The following is a 24018-nucleotide window of genomic DNA, read 5'->3' on the forward strand; positions in this document are numbered from 1 at the left end:
TATATATACAAGCTTTTGTGTAAATATTGGCATTTCTGGTGCAGTGGTTCTTGAGAAGAAGATTTTTTAAACATTTTCCTATGTATTTCTATGTTAAACTTTGAACCCCGCCTGGGGCCCCAGTTTTGGTCCGAGGGTCACGATTTTTACAATTTAGAATCTTCACTATGTATACAAGCTTTTGTGTAAATATTGGCATTTCTGGTGCAGTGGTTCTTGAGAAGAAGATTTTTTAAACATTTTCCTATGTATTTCTATATATGTTAAACTTTGAACCCTGCCTGGGGCCCCAGTTTTGGTCCGAGGGTCACGATTTTTACAATTTAGAATCTTCACTATATATACAAGCTTTTGTGTAAATATTGGCATTTCTGGTGCAGTGGTTCTTGAGAAGAAGATTTTTTAAACATTTTCCTATGTATTTCTATGTTAAACTTTGAACCCCGCCTGGGGCTCCAGTTTTGGTCCGAGGGTCACGATTTTTACAATTTAGAATATATACAAGCTTTTGTGTAAATATTGGCATTTCTGGTGCAGTGGTTCTTGAGAAGAAGATTTTTAAAGACATGCACCCTATACTCACTGTTTCGCAATTATCTCCCTTTTGAAAAGGGCTGTGCCCTTTATTTTAACAATTTATAATCCCCTTTCCATAAGGATGCTTTGTACTAAATTTGGTTAAATTTGGCCCAGTGGTTTTTGAGAAGAAGTTGAAAATGTGAAAAGTTTACAGACGGACGGACAGACAGACAGACAGACGGACGGACGGACGGACGGACGGACGACGGACAACGGGTGATCAGAAAAGCTCACTTGAACCTTCGGTTCAGGTGAGCTAAAAAACCTCTTTTGCTCATATTTTTCAAGCTAATAAAAAAATTATTTAAAGAGACCGGTGTTATAGACAAGATAAATAGGCCTCGTTTCCTTCCCCCGGGAAACATATATATCCCTCAACCACCCTCCTTCTTAAAAAGTGTTGGATCCGCGCACGATTTTACAACATCCCACTATATACATGTATACTCGCATGAAGTTTATAATATCTGTTCGATTATTACGGAAAAGGCAATTTTTTTCACTTATTATTAATCAAACTGATATTTTCCTAAGAGTCTCTCTCTCTCTCTCTCAGCCATTTTTTTAAAATTTGTTTGAATCACTTCTTCCGATCGTCTGTTTTTGCATATGTCCTTTATATAAGTAAATTTTGTTTGTTAATGATTAAAGCTGCTTTGTCTTTACTTGTATTATACAATTTATACACGTCTATGCTAATTTTAAAAAAACATGTGTGCTCCTCTGTTTCACCTTTTCCGCCGCCCCTTAAGAAGTAATCAGGCACGCTAGGGGAAAAAGTAAGAACAATCACCTTGATTACACAATTTTATATTATCAATTTATTTACAAATATAATAAATAAATTGCGGAGTTAAAAAGGAAGCACACATTTCGTGTCGTTCCAACAGTAAAGGAAAAAAAAATGGTGATGGAGCAAGCATGCGTTCCGCCCTTTAAAAGTAATCAGTCACGCTAAGAGAAGAAAGTAAAAACAATCCCCTTGATTATACAATTTTATATTATCAATATATTTATAAATAGAATAAATAAGATGCGGAGTTACAAAGGAAGCACACATTTTGTGTCGTTCCAACAGTAAAGGAAAAAAAATGGTGTTGGAGCAAGCATGCGTTCCGCCCTTTAAAAGTAATCAGTCACGCTAAGAGAAGAAAGTAAGAACAATCACCTTGGTTATATAATTTTATATTATCAATATATTTATAAATAGAATAAATAAGATGCGGAGTTACAAAGGAAGCACACATTTCGGGTCGTTCCAACAGTCGAGGAATTCGTTCGTCCATTTGCTGACCACGTCCTTGGGTCGACAGACTGACGGGGAGAATTCATTATCTGTCACCGTCCTGTAGCAAACAAGACCTGAAGAGATATTTAAAAAAAAATTTGTGAAATGTGGGCTATAAAATTTTTTAAGACACAAGATGTGAATTTTGTGTGCATGTAGTTTATGTAGGCTGTAAAGATAGGTTTAAAAATAGACAGACGGGGAGAATTCATTAACTATAACTTTACTGTAGCATACAAGACCTAAAAATATTTTTAAAACATCGTACAATCGTGAAATTTGGGAATTGTGAATTGGGAAATATGAATTTAAATTTATGTATATATAATAAATGCAAGAAAAATTTAAAAAAATGATTAAACATTAATAACGGGAGGAATAGCCTAGGATAAAATTGCATGTAATGTACTAAAGTGTATTATATAGTGTTTGTTCATCCTGATGACCTTAATAGATAGTGGTTCATCTACAATGCAATTCAATCAATCAACGACGGAACACATTTCCCTTATGGAAAATGATAGAAAAAATATACAAGAGAAATCAGTAATACCTTGACTAAGATCACAGGGACAAAATTCCCCGCAGTTTTCGTCAAACTGGGCGTGTAGGGGCACACAGGTTCCGTTCAATACGTCTGTGATGGGACCTGTAGATGTCAATAAAACTACTACTGAATATAAGGAGATATTATTTACTCCTTAACTCAGAGACTAATACAGCAATGTGTGATGGTGGCATAATCTGACACGCAGATTTTAATCAATTTTACCATATCAATTTTATCAATTCAGTATCAATTATTCATTATCAATTCAGATTAATTTATCAATCTTAACAGATCAATTTTACTGAAATCTTTTTTAAAATGAAATATTTCGTTATCGCTAAGGTATACTATGCATATGGGACACCTTGATATATCAATGTAGATGAAAGTACATTATACAAGTATTTAAAAAAAATATACAATTCTGAATTTTACTTTTCAATTAATATTGGACCAATATGCATTACTTACAAAAAAAAGTTAAGAAGTATAACCTCTAGCGGGTTTCGAACTCAATTTTGCAAGAATAAAACCTTAAGCTTGACCCTATTGCGCTATGCTGTTAGTCATCAAATTGTAAAAGATATTAAAAGTCATAGTTAATATTATTAAATCAATTAATTGATTAAGATTAATTACACCCGTATTAAACTTGACTTTGAAGGACGAAGTTCAAATAATCTAGCCAAGTCAAATTATGGCGAGATATTTAGCGAAAAACATTTCTCTACACAAACGTAACAATATCCTGCAATTTTCGCAACCGCAAATATTCTGATCGGTGAAAGAAAGGAGCGAGCACAATATCCTAATGTCATTAGACGGATTGTGTAGACGGAATTGTACATAGCAGAAAACTAAAGATGAAACTGCGCAATTCAGTCAACTGAAATATGACTGAAACACCCCTGCGAATGTGTTTGGAATGTTTTCTTTATCGTTGTTAAGTATGTAATAAATCCAGAAGTGCTCGAATGAAAGTTCACGAGACTTCGCTGAGATTTGTTCAGTTCCTGTGAAATTTCGAGCGGAAGTGTTCGGATAATATTCTCAAAATACGTAAGAACTGGTCGATTTTCATATTATATTCTACTTTGATTTATGTTAAACCATCAACATCTTGTAAGATGTATGTCTTTTATCACTAATAGTGGTTTTTTAAATTAAACGATGATATTCAGAGCAGAGTTATCGTTCGTGTTCAACCACGTGTAGAGTGGTTGATGATATAAACATTGGGTTGCTTAATAAAATCATAGCAATGTTTGATGCTTGTGGTGTGCAATACCATGTTTTTTAAAAAATAATGGGTAAATGTTTTGCATAAAAACTTAGTGTATTAAGACATTTTCAAGGAACATTCTTCATAAAATAGTACAGTCTGTTTCACTATTGATGTTATTACTAAGTCAGGCGCGGATCAAAAATTAATTCTAAGGGGGATCTCTACTACGCATGTTAAATTGCCGCAACAGCGGAAAAAAACTATTTTTTGTATTGTCATATTTATTTCTGGAACACATTTTATCCTCCAATTAATGAACATAAAGTTTAAAATCAATAAACCTCTAGAATTTATATTTGACTACAAGTAACTAACATGTGACTACACGGCAAACTAGTAACTATGCCATTCCTGCAACTTAAAATTTTTATAGTTAACTTCAGTTGACAGAATGACAAAGCTTAATCCCATGTCACACCTAAAATTGACTGAAATGTCTAGAAGGTGACATGGCAGAACAATGCCATTTAGTCACTTTTTAGTTTTTAATCATTATAATTTCAGTGGACTGAATAGCACAGCTTTGTCCTATGCAAGACCCGCTGAAATCATGTTCACTAATCACTTACCAACATGGTCAAAAAGACCGGAAGGGTCTACCAGTCTTCCGGTCTCGTCCCGACAGCAGCTGTCCTTGGCGCACTCTGACGACGAGTGACACAGTTTGTCTTTGACCGGAACTGTTTTACCCTGCACCTTAAGGGAACATTTCAAAACTTTCAAAACATAGATAAATCCAAAATCGATATATCAAAAGTGTAACAGCGTAACTACTGGTACTTTAAAAATTTATTAAGGACAAACGCAATTTTTCAATTTTAAAGTTTTCAGTTATGTACTAATGCTTGAAATCGTTTTTCTAAAAGATGATTTTAAAAGAATACAAATTTAAGAAAAGTTTATTTTATTTCCAAACATTTCATTAACATAGAGAAAAATATATTCTTACCGTGTACAAGAAACATACTATTGTCTGAAAGGAAAAAGAACAAACAGTATGAGGAATGATAAACATGAACATGACTCTACAAAAGTAGGAACACTACTGAAACAACTCGCCCTTATATCATAAATACGACAGAATATATCTTCATATTACTGAGATGTGTGTATCCTTGTAACTCTCTGGTAGAATTATTTTAACAAGAGCTTGGACTTTGGATAATTGTGTCAAACAACAATGTGACGTAGGTCTGTCTATTTCTTTGCTTGCCACTCGGTCATAGCTCATTGAAATCAACAAGATTTGTCTGGCTTTTAGGCTAAGACTACGGAATCTGTGTATATTTCACTTGAAACCAGCGTCATTTTTAAATTGTTTTGACGCAAGGAAAAGATAGTCACATCCTACCGAAAGTCCAAGGTCTTGTTAAAATGGTTCTGATATTACAAGTTAAAAATTACACTATGTATATATGTATTTTTTTTATATGTATAACGGTTTTATTAGTTTGTAAACCCTATTTCTGTTGAAATGAAGGAAAAAACTCCAGGACATTCTAAACATAATATCTATTTTTAAAGAATATAAACGATGCGAAAAACCATGCATATATTGCAGGCATTATGCGTAAATAGAAACAAAGCCACAAAGGACCTTTCTGTCAATCAATCTTAATAAAGCTTGATAATAACCCCCAAAAAAATAAGTGACCGATACGGCGATCGTTTGATAGATTTTCCTCCGGTATTCATGGCACATTGGGGATATCTCTGGCTCGTTCTGACGCACAAGGGTTTTGCCCTTTCTTGGCATTGCATACTTGAATAGTTCTACACATGTACATGTAATTGTATATATATCTTATCTATTTCACACAAATCGAGTATATACTTCTTCATCTTTCATTTTGAGATCATATTTATGCATGAAAGAAGAAAGGAGGAAAGATACAGATGAAGTTAAATAGGTGTTATAAATAGGGGGGGGGGGGGGCAAAGTCGAGGGGCTGGGATTAAGAAAGGAACCATGCTACAATGTAATATAATAATGTCATGCCGCTAATCTATCAAATAAATATGATTATTGTAGTCCTATATATCATAAGACATGCGCACCTGTACATGTACATGTGTATGTTGTACAAGAGGCCTGACCGTTGTTTAATTATATTTATACGTACAGGTCACTATACATTACATAAAGACAAAAACGCGCCCGATGATCAGGAAACGAATGGATTGTTGCTTTATTTGTAAACAGACTTCTTCCTATCACTTCCTAAATATGAGGTCAAAACAAATTCAATCTATTTCATAACATTTCTCATAAAATGAAATTATTTATCAATCCATGCCTGCTATTTTAAGCAAATTTTCAAAATAATTATGCCAAATTTTGAATAATTTAGAAAGGGAATACTTACGAAATACGGAAGAAATTCCATCTTGAACATGATACCAGAAAAAACAAAGCGAACGGGAAATGCAGTCTACACACCTGTGCCGTAAAAGACAGAAGGGAATTGGTCACGGTTCATTTCACTGACATTCGGACAGGAACTGTCGTCCAGAGCGACGGTTTTATGTCGTCACGCATCAGCGGTCAGGGGAGCCGGACCTGAAATCGGTCATGCGTAGTGACAAATTTATGGACATCATCTCATAATCTTTCCATTAGCTGTTTTGTAACTGTTATATAACATTGATGCCTTTTTTTCTGTGTCTGGTTGTGTTCTTTTATTGTTTTATGTTTGTAATTTTGGGGGTTACTTTTACATTCTCGTTTCTCACATTTAATAATTTTGTTTTTCATTACAATTTTAATATTCATCATCATAAACATAAAGACTATTTGGAATAGGAGAGACAGGGGGGGGGGGGGGTGGGGGTGGGGGAGAGAGAGAAACAAGCCAATTGGTATTCAAAAAAGTTTTCTAGCTAATAATCTTTCTAAAAATCAGAGACATAAATAACAGAGATTGGCAACTCCGTCATTAGCGTGTTTTGTTGTTGAAAAATGTTACGGGGCCAACCTTACTTTGAGAACTACATATTAGAAAACTGAGATAATGGTCTTAAACCAAACGTATATTGTTTTTATAAAAAAAAATGTGTATAGGTTTTAAACGTTTTTGAAACAAAAAAATTGAAAAAAAAGATTAATATATAGAAAAAAATATTGACCAGCTATAAACCATCGGCGAAATCTCGGACGACGGGTAGACAACTGCCCCCTTAAACTCCTCTTTTAATATTGTTTATATGACATAAACTCGTAAGAATATAATATTTTAAATGTTTGTGCAATAGGGTTTTGCTGTTTATATTTCAATATAATTGTTTATTAGAAAGATATAATGATTTAAACTTGGAATACTTTACAATAGACACCGCGATATTTTCCGAGATTTCGGTCAGTTGCCAATCTCTGTTATTCAAGTCACTGTAAAAATCAACATCAGAAAAGTTAAAAAATAACTAAAAAACAAAGCAACAACTTAACACAAATAAACACAACATTAATTACAAAACGTGCAAAATTTATTTTAAGCATTTACCGAATGCATTGACACTTTTATACATACACGTACACTTATTGCTGGTTTTCAGATTGTACTGATCCTTCAATAACGATAACACTATGACATTAACAAACTCTGATCCTACAATAACGATAATACTATAAAACTAACAAACTCTGATCCTACAATACCAAAAACACTATAACAATTACAAATTCTGATCCTAAAATAACAATAACACTATAACAATAACACACTGTGGTCCTACAATACCGGTAACACTATAACAATAACAAACTCTGATCCTACGTTAACGATAACTCTAACAAAATCTGATCCTACAATACCGATAACACTATAACAATAACAAACTTTGATCCTACAATAACGGTTACACTATTACAATAACAAACACTGATCCTTCTATACCGATAACACTATAACAATACCACACTCTCATCATACAATAACGATAACACTAAAACAATTACAAACTCTGAACCTACAATACCGATAACACTATAACAAATACACACTCTGATCCTACAATAACGATAACACTAAAACAATTACAAACTCTGATCCTACAATACCGATAACACTATAACAATAACACACTCTGATCCTACAATAACGACAACACTAAAACAATAACAAACTCTGATCCTTCTATACCGATAACACTATAACAATAACACACTCTGATCTTACAATAACGACAACACTAAAACAATAACAAACTCTGATCCTTCTATACCGATAACACTATAAAAATAACACACTATGATCCTGCAATAACGATAACGCAATAACAATAACAAACTCTGATCCTACGTTAACGATAACACTAACAAATTCTGATCCAACAATACCGATAACACTATTACAATAACAAACTCTGATACAATAACGATAATACTATAACACTAACAAACTCTGATCCTACAATACCGATAACACTATAACAATTACAAATTCTGATCCTTAAAATGACGATTACACTACAATTATAACAAACTCTGATCCTTCTATACCGATAACACTATAAAAATAACACACTCTGATCCTACAATAACGATAACACTATCACACTAACAAACTCTGATCCTGCAATAGCGATAACACTAAAACAATAACAAACTCTGATCCTACAATAACGATAACACTAACAAACTCTGATCCTACAATACCGATAACACTAGTAATAACAAGTACAAACTCTGATCCTGCAATAACGATTACACTATAACAATAACAAACTCTGATCCTATGATACCGATAACACTATAACAATAACAAACTCTGATCCTGCAATAACGATTACACTATAACAATAACAAATTCTGATCCTGCAATAACGATAACACAATAACAAAGTTAATGTTCTCAAGTGTAATTAATTCACAATTAAACCATAACACATTAATCTCCTCAGTGTATTAAAGTACATTATTATTCAAATAAAACAAAACAGTATCAAAATGATAACAATATGCAGAAAAGGTGGCCGACAAAAGCTGCCACTGTACATACAAAACGTCTGTACCCACTGCCCAAATTAAAAATTTTAATTAGATGTGTACATAAAAGCTATTATTTACAATAATACAAAATAATGTCCCTGTACTTGACTCATTCATCCCGATCTGTCTGTAGAAAGAAACTGTTGAGTTTTGTATACTGTTCTGACTTACTGCTTACACTTTGAATTTTTTTTCTGAAATCTTTCAAATCCATCCTAATGTCCCGATCTACTATTTAAAATAATCTAGCAATGTACAATCTAATTTTTTTTTACAATCAATTAGTTCAATATTTTTGACAAATACTTTTTTTTACCTATGAGGTTCTCACATGTATATTTTGGCATTCTAATTTATCATTTCATCTAAATTCTGTATGGATCTGTTATATGTTCTTAGGCGTTTGTCAATTCACTATGCATATATATTGCCCCTTTCTTTATTTTTATTACACAAAACCTATATTCCAAACACAAATCTATAAATAACAATATAAATAAATGTAGTTGCCTAGAAAAGTATACACAAAATAATTGTTTAGATAACATAAGAATTAATCTGCTTAGCAATAAACGAAACTTGATACTAATTGAAAATATAAGAATATTGAATTTTATTTAACATCCCTAAGATTAATTTCTAGATAAGAGCAAAAAGAAAGACCAGAAAGGACCTGCAATGGTTTCATGACAGGTGCTAGATTTCTTATATAATATCTAATCTTTAAACAGGTGGTACGTCAACACACTTATAATAGATAAATTCTTCCGGTGGGTTCCTTTACAATGTACGGTATGTATTTCTAATTGCTTACGTAAGTTAGACATATCTAGTGTTCAATAAGCATCTAAAAATCGATAAACGTTTCCTCATCTTAAGATATTTCTTAACATAACCTAAACATTGCACTTCTTGCATTGAGTTTATAAAGAGAGGCGATATAGAGCGATTTCTGTACCCCCCAAAAAAGTAGCATAAGATAGCAAAGGACACATTTTTATACTTGTTCATAAAATGAATAGAATGCTGTAACAAAACAATTTAATAAATCAGAGATAAACGTACGTGTATATGTTTTATCCAACGATAAACGCCCATCATTATTTTAAAATAATTCTTTTTACAGTGCAGGTCAGTTGCCATATATTGTCTTACACGTATAAAAGCAAACGACATATGAAATCTATCATAGATGGGTATATGTTCTTGATTTCGACACTACAGACATGTTAAGTCACCTACAAACCTGGAACCCTGTTACACAACACGGTGCAATTAAGGCCATTGACATAGTTATCTGTCCATGGGAAAAGTATATCCCCCGTCAGGTGGCGTTGTTCAGTAATTTAAGGTCAAAGTACGATTGCGTTTCCCCTTTTTAGACGGTGGCTATAAATAGCAAACGCTAGGTTTTTTGTGAGAAAAAACAATCGGTTCAACTCATGCAATATTCCATATACATTTATGGTACATTGTTAACGGTAATGTAAGATATAATACTTTTGTTCACTGAACAGTTTCTGACGATTTTTTTCACAATAAAGTGAATAACGCAATTTGATGAGCGAAGTACAATCTCATTCTGTGACTTTAATCCATATGCGCCCGTCGACGTCTCAGCTATTAGAGAACCTTTTCTTTGGTTTTCAGGCACGTAGCATCAGGGGGGGGGGGGGGTGGCACTTTTTCTCACAGCAACACATTTTTTAAAATTTACATATAAAAAATGGAATTAACATGGAGTTGGCCCTCCCCACTTTTTTGGGAGTATGTAAAAAATTGATATGTAAATAAGGAAATGAGGAGTGAAATTGATGTTATCTATAGGATTTTGAAGATTTTGGGAAACATAATTTTTTTTTTTTTTTTTGGCTTGTCAAGATTTTTTGGATGAGTCTGCCCCCCCCCCCCCCCACTTTCAAAAACGATGCTACGTGCCTGGTTTTGGGGGGATTTTTTCACTAACAGATAACTTTATTACACATGTACGTAAATATCGCCCTTTTTGTTCTCAAATAATTTTTATCTCGCGAGTACAACTCTATATATATGAGCTTTCTTTGACATTTGTTTCCATAATAAGCAGGCATAATATATAAATGCACCAGTTTGTTGCGGCTCGCAATCGAAATACACACCGGTTAGAAAGTTTCATCACTCAACGAAATGCTACATCAGCCGTAGCGTATACATCCATGCTATATTTACGATAAATAATGAAATATGAAGGCAAAAGATGTGCTTCATAGTCATTAGATGACTGTAGTTTTTTGCTGAGCTACAGGACTATAGCTTTTCGGAAATATTGCTGGGATTTGCGAACCCTAGATATATTGTATATAGTACATGCAAAGAATGAAATGAAATTTATATACACAGCTGTACGGTCAGAAAAACATGCGTTCAACTTGGATTTTGTTTGTTTGCTGTTTTTGAAAACTAATTTCTAATAATTAATCAATATTTCTACAATATAAAAAATTAATCATTAGATACATGTACACAGTAAACGTAAAGGGAGGGGAGGGGGGGCTGTTGCACGTAAAGCAGCGAAACCTCGAATGACTTTAATTCCTCAGTACCTGGACACAGGTAAACTACCTGTTCCGCACGAGTACACTTAACCCCGTATACTCGTCAATAAACCAATCCAAATCGTTATACTATAAATAACACCAGAAACAATAACAACACGTGTTTTCCTTACCATTTATAAATATATTTATATATTAATTGTTCCCCCTTACGGGGTCAACCAAAGGTCAAAAGGAAAAAAAACCAAAATTCCCCTTCTTTTAATATACAATCAAATATTTGGGCGTACTGTGATAAAATCTGGATTTGATTTATTCATTCAATATGTGGTGGCAACCCACATATTTAATGAGTCATTCAGGGGCAATCAAAATACATACATGTAGTACATGTATTACCGAAAACGGAGTTTTAATGTCAACTGATATAGATACAAACACATAGATACAAACTTCTATACTACAAAGGCTACTGTGATAAATCTATGGGTTTTCCCCAAAAGATGACGATAAAGGGACACAACATTTGTAAAGTGTGGATTGTGATCACAACTACGATTTCCACAGAATTATCCATGTAGGAAACTCACGACCAGCTGTGCGAGAATCGTTAGGTATTAGTACATGTATGAGATACTGGCTTTGTATTTTCAACTACAATAATTATCATACATGTAATATGCCACTTTCAAACGGCGCCGCCGTCTAACAGTACTTTCAGTACTTTGATTTTATGGAAAAAAACAAGAATGATATTATTTCTGATTGATAAGACTACAAAAAATCATTGGTTCAAATAAAAAATATAAAATGGATCTTGCAAGTGTTGATGCACAGAAGATGCAATTAAACAGCTAGTAATCGTGAGAGCTTGTCTTCGTTTAAATCAGGTAGGGACTATGTACGTTTCCCTTTTATTTCCAACCTTCCTACCACTTTAAAATTAATACACATAATCTGACTGTAAAGAATATCATCTACATCTTACATAATCGTTTAATCATGTTACTTAGTATTAGTATCAAAGCATAGTTCTATAGATTAAAAGTGATAAAGGTACTTGGAGAGGTGTCGGTTCGACTGAAATCAATTCACAGTATAACTGATGATAAAGTGCTCGGGAAAAAATGAATAAAGAAATGAATAAAGAACTTGGATTCCTGTTGTTTCCACTCCTTAACCACTTATCTGTAACAAAAGTTAAGACTAAGTCATCTACGAACAACCTGACCAACTGACAGCGAAAAAGCAAGTGGATTTAGTTTAACCTGAAGTATTTGACTTTTTTTTCCAGTTCTCCATATCATATTTCTCATCAATATTTTGGAAACTGGTCTATGTAAGTGTGATCTTATTGTGTTTTATTTCGTATACAATATATCTTTTCAATGTGTCTTTTTAACATGGTCCTGTGACAACCAATTTCATATGCTAGTACAAATTTTCATCATGATGATAGCAAGCATGATTTGAAACATCTTTATGATCCTTTTTTGTGTTTGATCTCTGTCATCGGTAGGCTTAGAATGTTACAGATGTTACTACGCCTCAGATCCTTCTCTGTGTCGACATCATGTGACTTGTAAAGATGGAGAGGTAAGTCAATTGAATATTAGACGTAGAGGTTATATGCATTTTATTATATAAATAGTGCCTGTTTGGGAGGGTAACAGTTGAAATTGACACCCCGAGAAAACCATTGTCAACCGACGCGAAGCGGAGGTTGACAATGGTTTTCTCGGGGTGTCAATAACAGTTGAAATTGACACCCCGAGAAAACCATTGTCAACCTCCGCTTCGCGTCGGTTGACAATGGTTTTCTCGGGGTGTCAATTTCAACTGTTATCCTCCCAAACAGGCACTATTTATTTTGTTTTATCTCATACGTATGGTGTATATTACCCGTGTGATAAACCTTTGCTATATCACACGGGTGATGCTATATCAAATACTTCCGGTCCGCACTATTTTTGATACAGCCCCTTGCTTCAACGCTTCAGTGACCTAGATCTATATGTTTTTACGAAGATTTGCTAGTACTTTCAACATAACTATATTTACTACTAAAATTGATATAAAAAGGATTTTGTCAAAGATTTAAATTACAAATATGAAGGAAAACACATAACTGCGTCGCATAGGCGTCGCAACCGGGGGGGGGGGGGGGGGGGCTTATTCATAACCGTAACCGTAACCACAATTTTGAAAGTTATACACAACCGTAACCACAGATTTTTGATGAGTTTAGCCCCCTTCCAACTTTCAATTTGCTTTGTGATTTTTATAAAACTGCAAATTACGTTAACTATCAAGGAGTTCATCCTGACGACGCGATGAAAACAGCGCTCTGATTGTGTACTATATATATATACAAGAACTTACCGAAATAATGTTTCATAAGAAGTTTATTCCACCACCAGTAAGCATCCTTATTCACTTTAATTTCGAATCATAAGGCTAGTGTTTGTTTTATAGAACATCAACAACTGTTCCTCGTTCGAGTCAATTCAAACTAACGAGCATTCGCAACTTCGTGTAACGTTATGTCAACAAACTTGATTATTCACGTCTTCTAATCGGAATTTCCATTTAATCAAGTGAATAAGCTCTAAGAAAAACTAAGAAAAACTATTTAGAGCTAAAAAATTATTTTAAGGTTTATTTCAGTGAAACTTTACATTAAAACAGTTAGATTTATCTCAGGAATGACGTACTAAATTGTATTGCGCAAGGTCACAATTGAGCCGCATAACACAACGTTGCATCATCGTTTTTAATCTTTGAAAAAAACAACAACAATTCGGGTCACATAAGGGACTGTCTCAAAAGCTTCATAATATAAATCAAATTGTATGAGATAAATAGAACATCTATGATTGTGTGATTTTACATTTGCTTTATCCAACTCGTTGAAATGGTTATATTCGCTCGGCAAGCCTCGCGAATATATACACCATTTCAACTCGTTGGATAAAGCAAATATAAAATCACACAATATAGATATCCTCTATATACTGAATGTCTTTTTTAAAATTTTTAAGAAAATTTTACTGCTTTTATATAGGAATAACGTGAATTCTACAGCGAATCGTACGCGCATAATTTTCGCGCATGTAACATTTTTTAATGTTACCCGTTGCCAAGTGCGTTGCTAACGCTGAGGGTAATATAAAATATTATTAACTGCGTCTTAACCAATCAGATTTCAGTATTTAACATGAAAGTATAACAATAATTGTTAACCAATCTTTGATTGTAATCTTAATGTAAAGAAAGCTACCTTACTGCAACCCGCTTTCGCCGTTGTTTAATGTAATTACATAAGTATCTAACTGTGGAATGTTATGATTTTATGTCTCTGGCTCTAAGCAATTAACTTGGTGATTGGCGAGAAAAAATTTTATTTACAGTCTTGTGGCCAACTGAAATTTGATGACTATTTGGGGTCACACTACGACCTTGATTGCATAGAAACATCTGTGAGTACTTTTAAATATATATAATTTCATAATCTTTCATAAAAGGACAGATAAATCATTAGATAAAAAATTATCAAAAAACACCACTTTATAGACATAGCGATCTTTATCACCTCTTTTTGCATCGAGAAAAAAGTAAGCATATACCTAGGGAATATAACGTCATTGTGATGACCCCTTTCATTCTAAGAATTGTATATTTTTACAATTTGTATATTGAGATAAAAAAAATTCTGATACTTCATAAAACAACTGTATTATTTCAGAAGTATCTTATAGCATTTATTCAGCTTATATGGGAATTTCATCTCTGTAGATGAACTCTGCATCGTCTTCTTAAAGGCTGTTTTTTATTCATTCAGAAATGTCCCGTTAACCAACAAACAGATCAGCCCGTTTTTATCATTGGGAAGAAACGGAGAGAGATAACAGACACTCAATGCTGTGACACTGACAAATGTTATGTGGATTCCATCGGCCCAGGTAACCATCAATCTGTAAATAAACTGAACACTTTCCCCATTTTTCGTTGCATGTACATGTATTTCAATCCACATTTGTGCGTCATATCCTCATCTTAATTTGATCCCCCTTTTTTAAAGTATGCTGATTTAAAGCTGTTCTGTTATTCTAGTGCAAAGTTCGACAACAATTATGACTTCAACATACTCAAGTCCATCAGTTTCTGAGATTGCAACAACTGCATCGCCCGACTCATGTGTTGATCATCCAAACTGCGATATTCTCATGGAAGAGTTCGATGCTTGCAATGACACTGAAGTCGCCATGACAGTTTGCCGGAAGTCGTGTCATATGTGTGACGTCACAACCACGGCTCCTCTATGCATTGATATTCACCAAGATTGTCAGCTATTGTCAGATCACTTGAACGTTTGTAGGGACGAAGCGTTTGCAAGGACGAGGTGTCCCAAGACTTGTGGTGTATGCGGTAACATGATTTTTACAGACATACATTTTATTTTGTATTTCTTTCAACCGTCAAATACCCGTCATCTTGAAGCATCTTTTTGATCACTGAACTATCATACGTTACCTCTACTTATCATCATCCATGTGGTTTATTTTTGATAATATGACGCGTCACTGTTAAAATAACGTTAGAATATAATATATAGATCTAAGAGTCTATGCAAAGTATATTTTGGTGTTATGGAACACCTCCATGTTGTGCGGAATAAAAACAGGCGTAATATAATAAAAAAACATATAGTTTCTTTCCAAAAATTGCCACCTAACAACGTAGAGCAGTGGGTTAGAGGGTTCAGTGCAAATCTGTTAGTCATGAGTTCGAATCCAGCATGGGATTTTTCAATTTTTACCTTTCTAAAAATTTTAAAACGTATTTTTGGGATTTTTTTGGTTACTAGTAAACATTGTAAAATTTGAAATTTTCTAAGCCGGTGAAAGTATTTATAGTCTGTCCCAAGTTATTGCTTCCATCGCTTTTTGATGATTTTTTTATAAAATTACACATACCTGTGAAAGAAATACAGTTGAAATCGTTAAAAGGGAATATATCCAAGATATTTTCATTGAACAATTATCCCTTTCCACTCAGAAAAATTCACAGGAACGAAAACAGATTCCTTACGGAGATTTATAATGGGGAATGTTTACCCCTTTTCTCCATTCGGAATACACTCGGAATGCATCGCGCAATTTTTTAACGTTATCATCCGGGCTTATTAATGGCTGTTGCAATGCAAAATCTCCGTAGACTTTCAATTTCGGGATGTGTATTGAAACTTGAAGCGGTAGAGGGGGCGTTTCAAAACAGATAATCTCGACATTTTTTATATCAGTGGATGAACGTAGTTTGAGCACAAAGGTATTTATTATTATTGAAATATCAAGCAAAAAGTGGTTGAAGCAAAAACTCGGGACAGAGTAAAGCTATAAAGAACTTTAATCTACATTAAAAGTTGACAGATGTCCAATACCACATTAAAGAGAATCAATCATGTTTTTATTTGATGGATTTTTGTCTCTGACAGTTAGTTAAGAACAACCATCTTCGTATAAAATCATTTACCATCAAAACATTCTAGATCAAAGATTATATATTTCGAGTAAGCATGATTTTTAAAAAAAAAATTTAACCTGCATTCACGGAGGATACAGTATGTTTTCGAATATACTGTGGTTTCATCAATATTCGTTGAATACCAATTTTCGGGGAATTTGTTATTAAGTTGATCTACGAAATTAAGTGTTCATTGAAGTGCAATTTCTATTACCATTATTATTACGGCTGGTAAATACTGTGGTTTCATCAATATTTGCTGAATACCAATTTTCTTGGATTTCCTTGTTAAGTTTATCCATGAAATGAAATGTAGAATGAAGTGCAGGTTCTATTAACATCTTGTATTGATAGGGTCATTGGCCACGAATTTACGTATCCTTGAAACTGTGATTTTAACTTTATCCACGAAAATTGATACCCTTGAATATTAATGAAACCACAGTGTACTATGAACAATGAAAAGCCTGGCGGTTATAAAATCGACCCCTTTTATGCAGCTTCAAATACGGCTTATCCTTTACCAGATATCAGAATGAATCATAAGGAAGACTCATAAACAAAATGAATTAAATATCTGTAATAAACTTTTCTTTTTAGGCACAACACATACACAGTCCATCAGCAACATAGATCTTACCTCTACACAGCCTATAGAGTTAACATCTAGTATTTTCAACCAAACAGAAACGAATGAACAAACATCGACAGGTACTCTCTCTCTCTCTCTCTCTCTCTCTCTCTCTCTCTCTCTCTCTCTCTCTCTCTCTCTCTCTCTCTCCACACTATCTAACGATTGATTTATCTAAAGAATATGAATAAAGTTGCTTTATCGAAACATTTCTCTGTAATTCTCGACATACTTTTAGCTATATCTTAATTTAAGCAATTACGAGCATTCTCTTTAAAATGCGTTCATACAAACAAAATTAATAACTTTTTTGACTAAATATATCATTACTAACCAACCAATTGATGCCACCAGTTACAAATTCGATCACCTTTCCAATGACGTCATCTGCATCAATCAAAACAACTACTGATACAGTGACGTCATCAGCTTCAATAACATCTACCACTTCGACCATCCCTGCAACAACCACAGTCACAAGCACAGGTACATTTTTTTAACTTTTATAATTCACTGTGTTGGTTTCTTTTGCAATATGTTGCAAATTTTGAATTTTTTGATTTGCATCCAGCATTTGCATTTAATATTTACTTGCCAAATAGGGAATTGAGTTATTTTGTTTTTCGAAAGTTGCCCTGATAAGAATTATGTTAATTTTTTATATTACATAATACAATATCAAGTCTATTGTTTGTACATTGTGTTGGGAATTAATTCTTCCACCAGTATGTCGATATTGATCCCTCAGTCTCATTTGGAAAAGAAATAAGGTGGTCTCCCAAAAATATTATTCAATACTTCATTTGCATGCAGTCCGATGAACATATGGCAATCGGGTCATTTCTTGGGTTTATTATTCGATGCCTCGTATGTCGGGCATTTGACAACTTTTTTTCAAAGAAAGTGAGCGCACAAGATTGTAAGTTTGCAGGAATCCTCGACACGAATCAATTTGGATTTAAATGTCTATAACCTCGAAAGGCTATGTACAGGTTTCAACAAAAATATATTATGTTGAGAGTCGAAGTACATGGCTATTCCGGTTATTAAAAAACTCACAAAGCTTTCAAAAATGGCAATGAGAGGTAAACCGATAACTAGTTGGAAATGTTAATGAAAACATATTTTAATGAAGTTATATTGTGTATATCCTAAAAAACAAGTAATAAGAAAAGAATTTTTTTATAGTGTTCATACAGCAAATCTAGAAATCGATAAAAACAAATTAAAATATACCGGTATATTATAATTCAACATCATGTTATAATAACAAACATTTAAAAGAAAAAAGTTTAATTTTTTTTAAAAGACCATCAGTTGGATTTGAACCCAAAACACTGAATGTATGTATTCATTAAATCCAGGACGAAACCACTGAGCCACGGAGACTTGTCAATATATGCTCTATAAAGTACTGTTTGAAACAACACTGTCATATCAATGGACTTTGTTTTTTATCCTTCAAAAATAATTTGAAAAAGTACATATTTAGTCATCTCTGGGTCATCTCTCCATCTTTTTTTAAAAAGCGACATTTTTAATATTGAAATATGTTACCTTTACACGTTTCAAATTTGTGGAGAGAAGACCCAGAGACAACAAAATCATTTAAAAACAGTTGTAAATAAGTAGGATTTTGCATGAATTGCATTGTGTTGCTATATTTAGACCCATATTATAATAAAACCTTTTGCATTTCAAATATTTTTCCACTCATTCCACATCCAACAGAAACCAAATAACGGTTATAATTCGAAAAATATTCAAAATTAATTGATGAAATTTTCACTCTCCTTGTGCGCCCAGATTCCTGCCGAATCTACATCTTAAGCGCTCACATTCTTTTACTAAATCAATGTGGGAGATTATTTTTTGGTTAAAGGGGCATGGTCAGGCATTTTTAATAGGCAACCAAAATTTGAGTGCCATTTGATGAGTTATAAACGAGTTACAGAGCCTGCAATTTTTCCCTTTGTAAACAAAGCGTTTGTTTACATTTTGAATGTTGAAGTGAAAATTCAAGTTTTAGGCCTAAAATGAATGTACTAATCGTTAGGAACTGTTTATTTATGCTTTAAATGAATAATAAGATAGACAAACCAGCTTGAAAAAGATTTTTTACCTGTATATTCGACCTATGTAAACAAAAACAGGGCACGAGCCTTGTTTACATGACGAAGAATTGTGAGCCCTGTATATTGCTTAAAACTCAACGACTGGCACCAAAACTTCATTTGATCGTTAGAATTGCATTCCTAAAGCATTGCAAATAATAAAAACAGAAAAATAAAATTTGACCAAAATCGTGACCATGCCCCTTTAAGTATTTTATCCAGCATTTGTGTTGTTTTAAAAGCTGCTCTATATTGTTGTAGAAATGAAAAGCAGTCAACCAAATTTTAAACTATCTGTTATTTACCAAGTATTAATGAATAAATTAGTGAGTATGTATATCCCTTGTAATTCAACATCTGCCATTGAAAATTTGGCCACCAATACGACATTATAGGTAAATAATGTTGAACAATAAAAGTAAAAAACAAATGGAAACGTTGGGCTCTTTTCTGGATCCTGCCCTCATAGGAAATTGGGTGGTCATCAACGTAAATTCACGAAGATTAAGATAATAAAAATGTTTTAGCAATTGTTTTATTAAAAAAATATAATTTAATGTTAAACATTTATTCATCATTATGTTACAAATGCACTAATCCATCAAGCCCTCTTAATAACTATTTTTCTGTCGATTTCGTAGCTACTCCTTGCACCGACACACTTTCTGTTGAATCTTGTCGTGATGCGCTGAATAAAGATCCATCGAGTTGTTCCGATGTATTTATACGCAAGATGTGTGCTTTCTCCTGTCAATTATGTAGTAGGTGTTTTCGTGTCTTGTTTTCATAAATAGTTTTCTGTGTTTTCTGTGTTTAGCTCACCTGATCTGAAGCTAAAGTGAGCTCCTCTGATCACCTTTTGTCCATCCACCTTTGTGTCTACCTGTCTGTCTGTCTGTAAACAGTTTCAACTTCTTCTCAAGAATCACTTGGTCTATTTAATCAAACTTATCAAAAGGTCTTAGTACTGTACACAGGGTTAATTTCGCCCATGTAATTTTCGCCATTCTGCACTTTCAAACACTTCCACCCCGTCTTGAATTCGCCCTGGCACATTAGATAGAATAATACTGTGGAATCATTAATTTTCGTGGGTGCCAATTTTCGTGGATTGCTAAAATTTTACAGGTTCGTGGGGACGTAATTTCGTGTATTCTCTTAAACCTTTAGAGGAAATATGACTTTATTACCCTAATTTATTAATTTGTGGAGGATGTTAATTCGTGGATGAAAGGTACCAACGAATTCCACGAAAATTGAGCCACCACGAAATCTAATGATTCCACAGTACTAGATACTGAAATTTGCCCATTCTTAAATTCGCCCATTGACAACGATAGCGAAATGGATAAAAATAAAACGGGGATTAATATTTCCCTCCATACAGTATGTTTAGGTAAAGTGGAATCAAAGTTGTTTAAATAATGTGAAATAATTATTAATCAATATTTACATTTTCAACTGTCTTTGTCTGTGATAGCATAACGAACCAATTTTGAACCCTAAAACCCAATAACTTCATAATACATGAGTGAAGATTTAGGTTTGCTCATCTCATTGGGGTGGGGGGGGGGGAGTGCACGTAAGCAAAAATAGAGAAACCTTCTCAATAACCAATCGATGGAACTAGATGAAACTTGTGTTAAAGCATTTTCATACATGTATATTGTAAATTTAAGTGTGCTCAAAACATGATTCAAGGGGAGAGGCTGGGGTATATTTTTTTTTATAGAAAAAAGATGGAGAAATATATTTTTATAAATTCTTATCTTCTTTAGAACTGCAATGTCATGATATATGCTAACTATTCGAGAATCCTATTAATGTGTTAATACTTTATTTTTACAACTCTGACATACATTTAACGCAAGACTTTGTCTTACTTAGATTGAGAATCTTTGTTTCTGTATTTTGTTAAACTGTAGGTTGATATAGTTTTTTAAATATTTGTATACAATTGAAATTTCCGTTACGATGCGTTGTCATTCAGTTTACTTTTTGTGAAAATTGAATAAAAGATATTACAATTTTTAGTCCTAACAATTTTTGATGTAAAAAAAAAACCCACAAATAAATAAATGTGCAAAATTAAATTTAACAACCCTTGCATGTAAATGCATTGCACATACATTTGTACATATATCAACACATAAAAGAAAAGCAATATGAATCTCATGCTTTATTGATAATGCAGTCTTTTTTTTTAGATTTCCTTCACTAAATACAACGTATAAGATACCATTCTCTTCTATTTTATCAGGTACCCAGGCGCAAGAATCCACATCCTACTCCACATCCTACTCCACGCCAATAAGAACGTCACACACTAATCCTACAAAACCCTCCCCTACAACGACACAAACAACAACAACACCGACAACAACAACGACAACAACACCAACTACCGCCCCGAGTGAGTATTAAAGAATTGATTTCACTTGGTGACCAATTTATACAAATATAAACTTCGTTTGGCAATACGCTTTATTAAGCACAAATTAAAATAGGTCATCAAATAGCGTAAACTCACATTTTAAGTGAACATAAATAATTTTTATTGCTCAATTTTTAAATTAATTTCTAATTGTTTGAGAATACGTAGTATATATGGCTCTAATTCTTAAATTATATAAAACAAGAGTTTCTCACTTGTTGTATCATTATCTGCCTCAATATTGTTAACCATATTAATAGATACATGTAATAATCATTTGTTAAAATACTTAAAAATATATAGAAATTCATTTTTATTCTGTGTCTTTGGCATGGGAGAGTTCGAGAATAACGAGGAAACCCCTCTTGTTATTTCAATTAGTTTAGGAGAATAAAGAGAAAACCTTTTTATCAATTTCAATGCGGCTTGTTTAAGATTTGTTAAGAGAGGGACTGACATATGTGTATGGAAGTTAAGGGAACCATGATCAGGCTTTTGAGCTTTTAGTATATTTTCTCAGAGAAAAATAAAAAAAGGTATGATCAATAATATACAAATTTAACTTTGCAGTCTTTTAAAATATCTTCTCATGTTTGACTGATGTTATCCAGGTACATGTATTGGCGATCTAGCTAAGGTCGATGTTCGTAATTGACAAAATTAAGATATATCTTCCAGGTCCCACAACTCCTCCTAGAACTCAACCTCCAAACAATCAGATGGGAGTGGTTGTTGTTGGAAAATGAATCCGTCTACATTATCTTGTTCATTTATACTTTTTAACTATGTTTGTTCATTAAATCAATCTAAAGTGTTGTTTATTTTCATGCTTCGAGGCCTTAATTAAAGTCATTTAAAACTAACCAAACTTTCGCAACGACAAACAAGGTAGAGGATTTTATTTTAAGGGGGGGGGGGTGAAGGTACCCAGAACAAACATACTGCTTGGTAGCTGTATAAACCCTACGGTAGTCAATAATTGTGTTACCTGGGTATGACTATTATTTATTTCGTTAGATGAAGCCCATAACTTTAATGATAAAATGCCACATCAATTAAAATAAATTATTGCATTTAAGTGAAGTGTTTGGAATTATAATTTTAGAATTAACCATGATAATACAATTTATTGGTAGTTTACGCCGTATTCTTTTTTATTATTATGTTTTAAATCTTTTTAAATGATAATATTAACAGCTGGATTTAGCCAGTTTTTAAGTGTCAATCGAAAAGGTATGAATGACTGATTATTTAATTTTGAATGAATCATTTACAACAGAGTAAATCATAAAACTAGTTATTTTGATTCTTTTAGAGGTAATGTTCGTAAGTAGATATACCAAGTCCCGATAATCTCATTTTAAAACAGATTGATGTTGCTTGGATACAAGGGTGGATAATAAGTTCTCTCGATGGAATGCAGTTCGCCACCGACTCTTAATAATGTTCGATTATTAAAAGAACGAGCAGTTGGTGTTTAGCTACTTCCCCAAGGGTATGCCAGTTGTTCAGGGAAAATTGATTAAAAGCCAAAGTATGCACCCGCCGTAAACAACAATGGCATATAAATATATATATCCTTATGTTTACGCTTCTTAAAGACATTCTATTAATCAAATTTTGCTAGTGACAACTTAATTTTGCAAATCACAAGTCACAAAATTGTTTGTGAAGACAAGTTCTTGTAATTTGAGTCTTTGTACACATATATAGAAGACACTAAGGGACTGGGTTTGTTTTTTTTGGAAATATTTGCGACAATGTGGGCTACGCAATTCCCTCTACCCTATTCAAATATTTCATTTCAGTAAACATGCATTTACTTATTTTCCATTTTGAATAAGTTTTTTTGTTATGTCACAAATGAGATATTATTACTATGCCCTGAAAATTGCTGAATAACACCGGAAATAGTTATATTGCCCTCCCGGAAAAAGTTATATTTCACAGGAAATAGTTATATTGCCCTCCCGAAACTGTTATATCATCCTCTTATGCAAGTTTTAATTCTTTTACTTCTTCAAACATTGCATAGGCGATATCATATATAAGATTGTTGAGAAATCTCTCTTGGTCATTGTAAAGTAGACAAC

At 33.2% G+C, this 24018-nt stretch overlaps 1 protein-coding gene, 1 long non-coding RNA gene and 1 other non-coding gene across 3 annotated transcripts; 2 read left to right on the forward strand and 1 right to left on the reverse strand.

Annotated features, from left to right (window-relative positions):
• Positions 1-1748: 1748 nt before the first annotated feature.
• Positions 1749-6209, reverse strand: LOC105339061 (uncharacterized). The gene is made up of 5 exons (XM_011444463.4): positions 6069-6209; positions 4652-4675; positions 4272-4398; positions 2421-2516; positions 1749-1941 (listed from the first exon to the last, which is right to left on the reverse strand). Exons 1-5 carry the CDS (start codon positions 6096-6098, stop codon positions 1808-1810), a joined length of 411 nt encoding a protein of 136 aa, XP_011442765.3. The 5' UTR covers positions 6099-6209; the 3' UTR covers positions 1749-1807.
• A 3199-nt stretch (positions 6210-9408) lies between these two features.
• Positions 9409-17504, forward strand: LOC105339060 (uncharacterized). The gene is made up of 7 exons (XR_010710089.1): positions 9409-9481; positions 12518-12562; positions 12743-12819; positions 14634-14702; positions 15065-15185; positions 15337-15651; positions 17347-17504. It is a non-coding gene; the product is annotated as an uncharacterized protein (transcript).
• Positions 17505-17725: 221 nt separating this feature from the next.
• On the forward strand, positions 17726-22741 carry LOC136272145 (uncharacterized). The gene is made up of 4 exons (XR_010710090.1): positions 17726-17863; positions 20133-20252; positions 21752-21904; positions 22604-22741. It is a non-coding gene; the product is annotated as an uncharacterized lncRNA (long non-coding RNA).
• Positions 22742-24018: the final 1277 nt, after the last annotated feature.

Source organism: Magallana gigas, chromosome 10 (genome assembly GCF_963853765.1).
Source record: "Magallana gigas chromosome 10, xbMagGiga1.1, whole genome shotgun sequence".
Taxonomy (NCBI): Eukaryota; Metazoa; Mollusca; class Bivalvia; order Ostreida; family Ostreidae; genus Magallana; species Magallana gigas.

What these genes read in the sequence shown, in the direction of transcription:
- LOC105339061 (XM_011444463.4), bottom strand. Translation starts at nt 6,098, where the DNA reads ATGTTCAAGATGGAATTTCTTCCGTATTTC. An exon ending in TGGAATTTCTTCCGTATTTC is followed by an intron (nt 4,676 to 6,068) that starts GTAAGTATTCCC and finishes TTTTCCTTTCAG; the next exon opens with ACAATAGTATGTTTCTTGTA. An exon ending in TCCCTGTGATCTTAGTCAAG is followed by an intron (nt 1,942 to 2,420) that starts GTATTACTGATT and finishes ATATCTCTTCAG; the next exon opens with GTCTTGTTTGCTACAGGACG.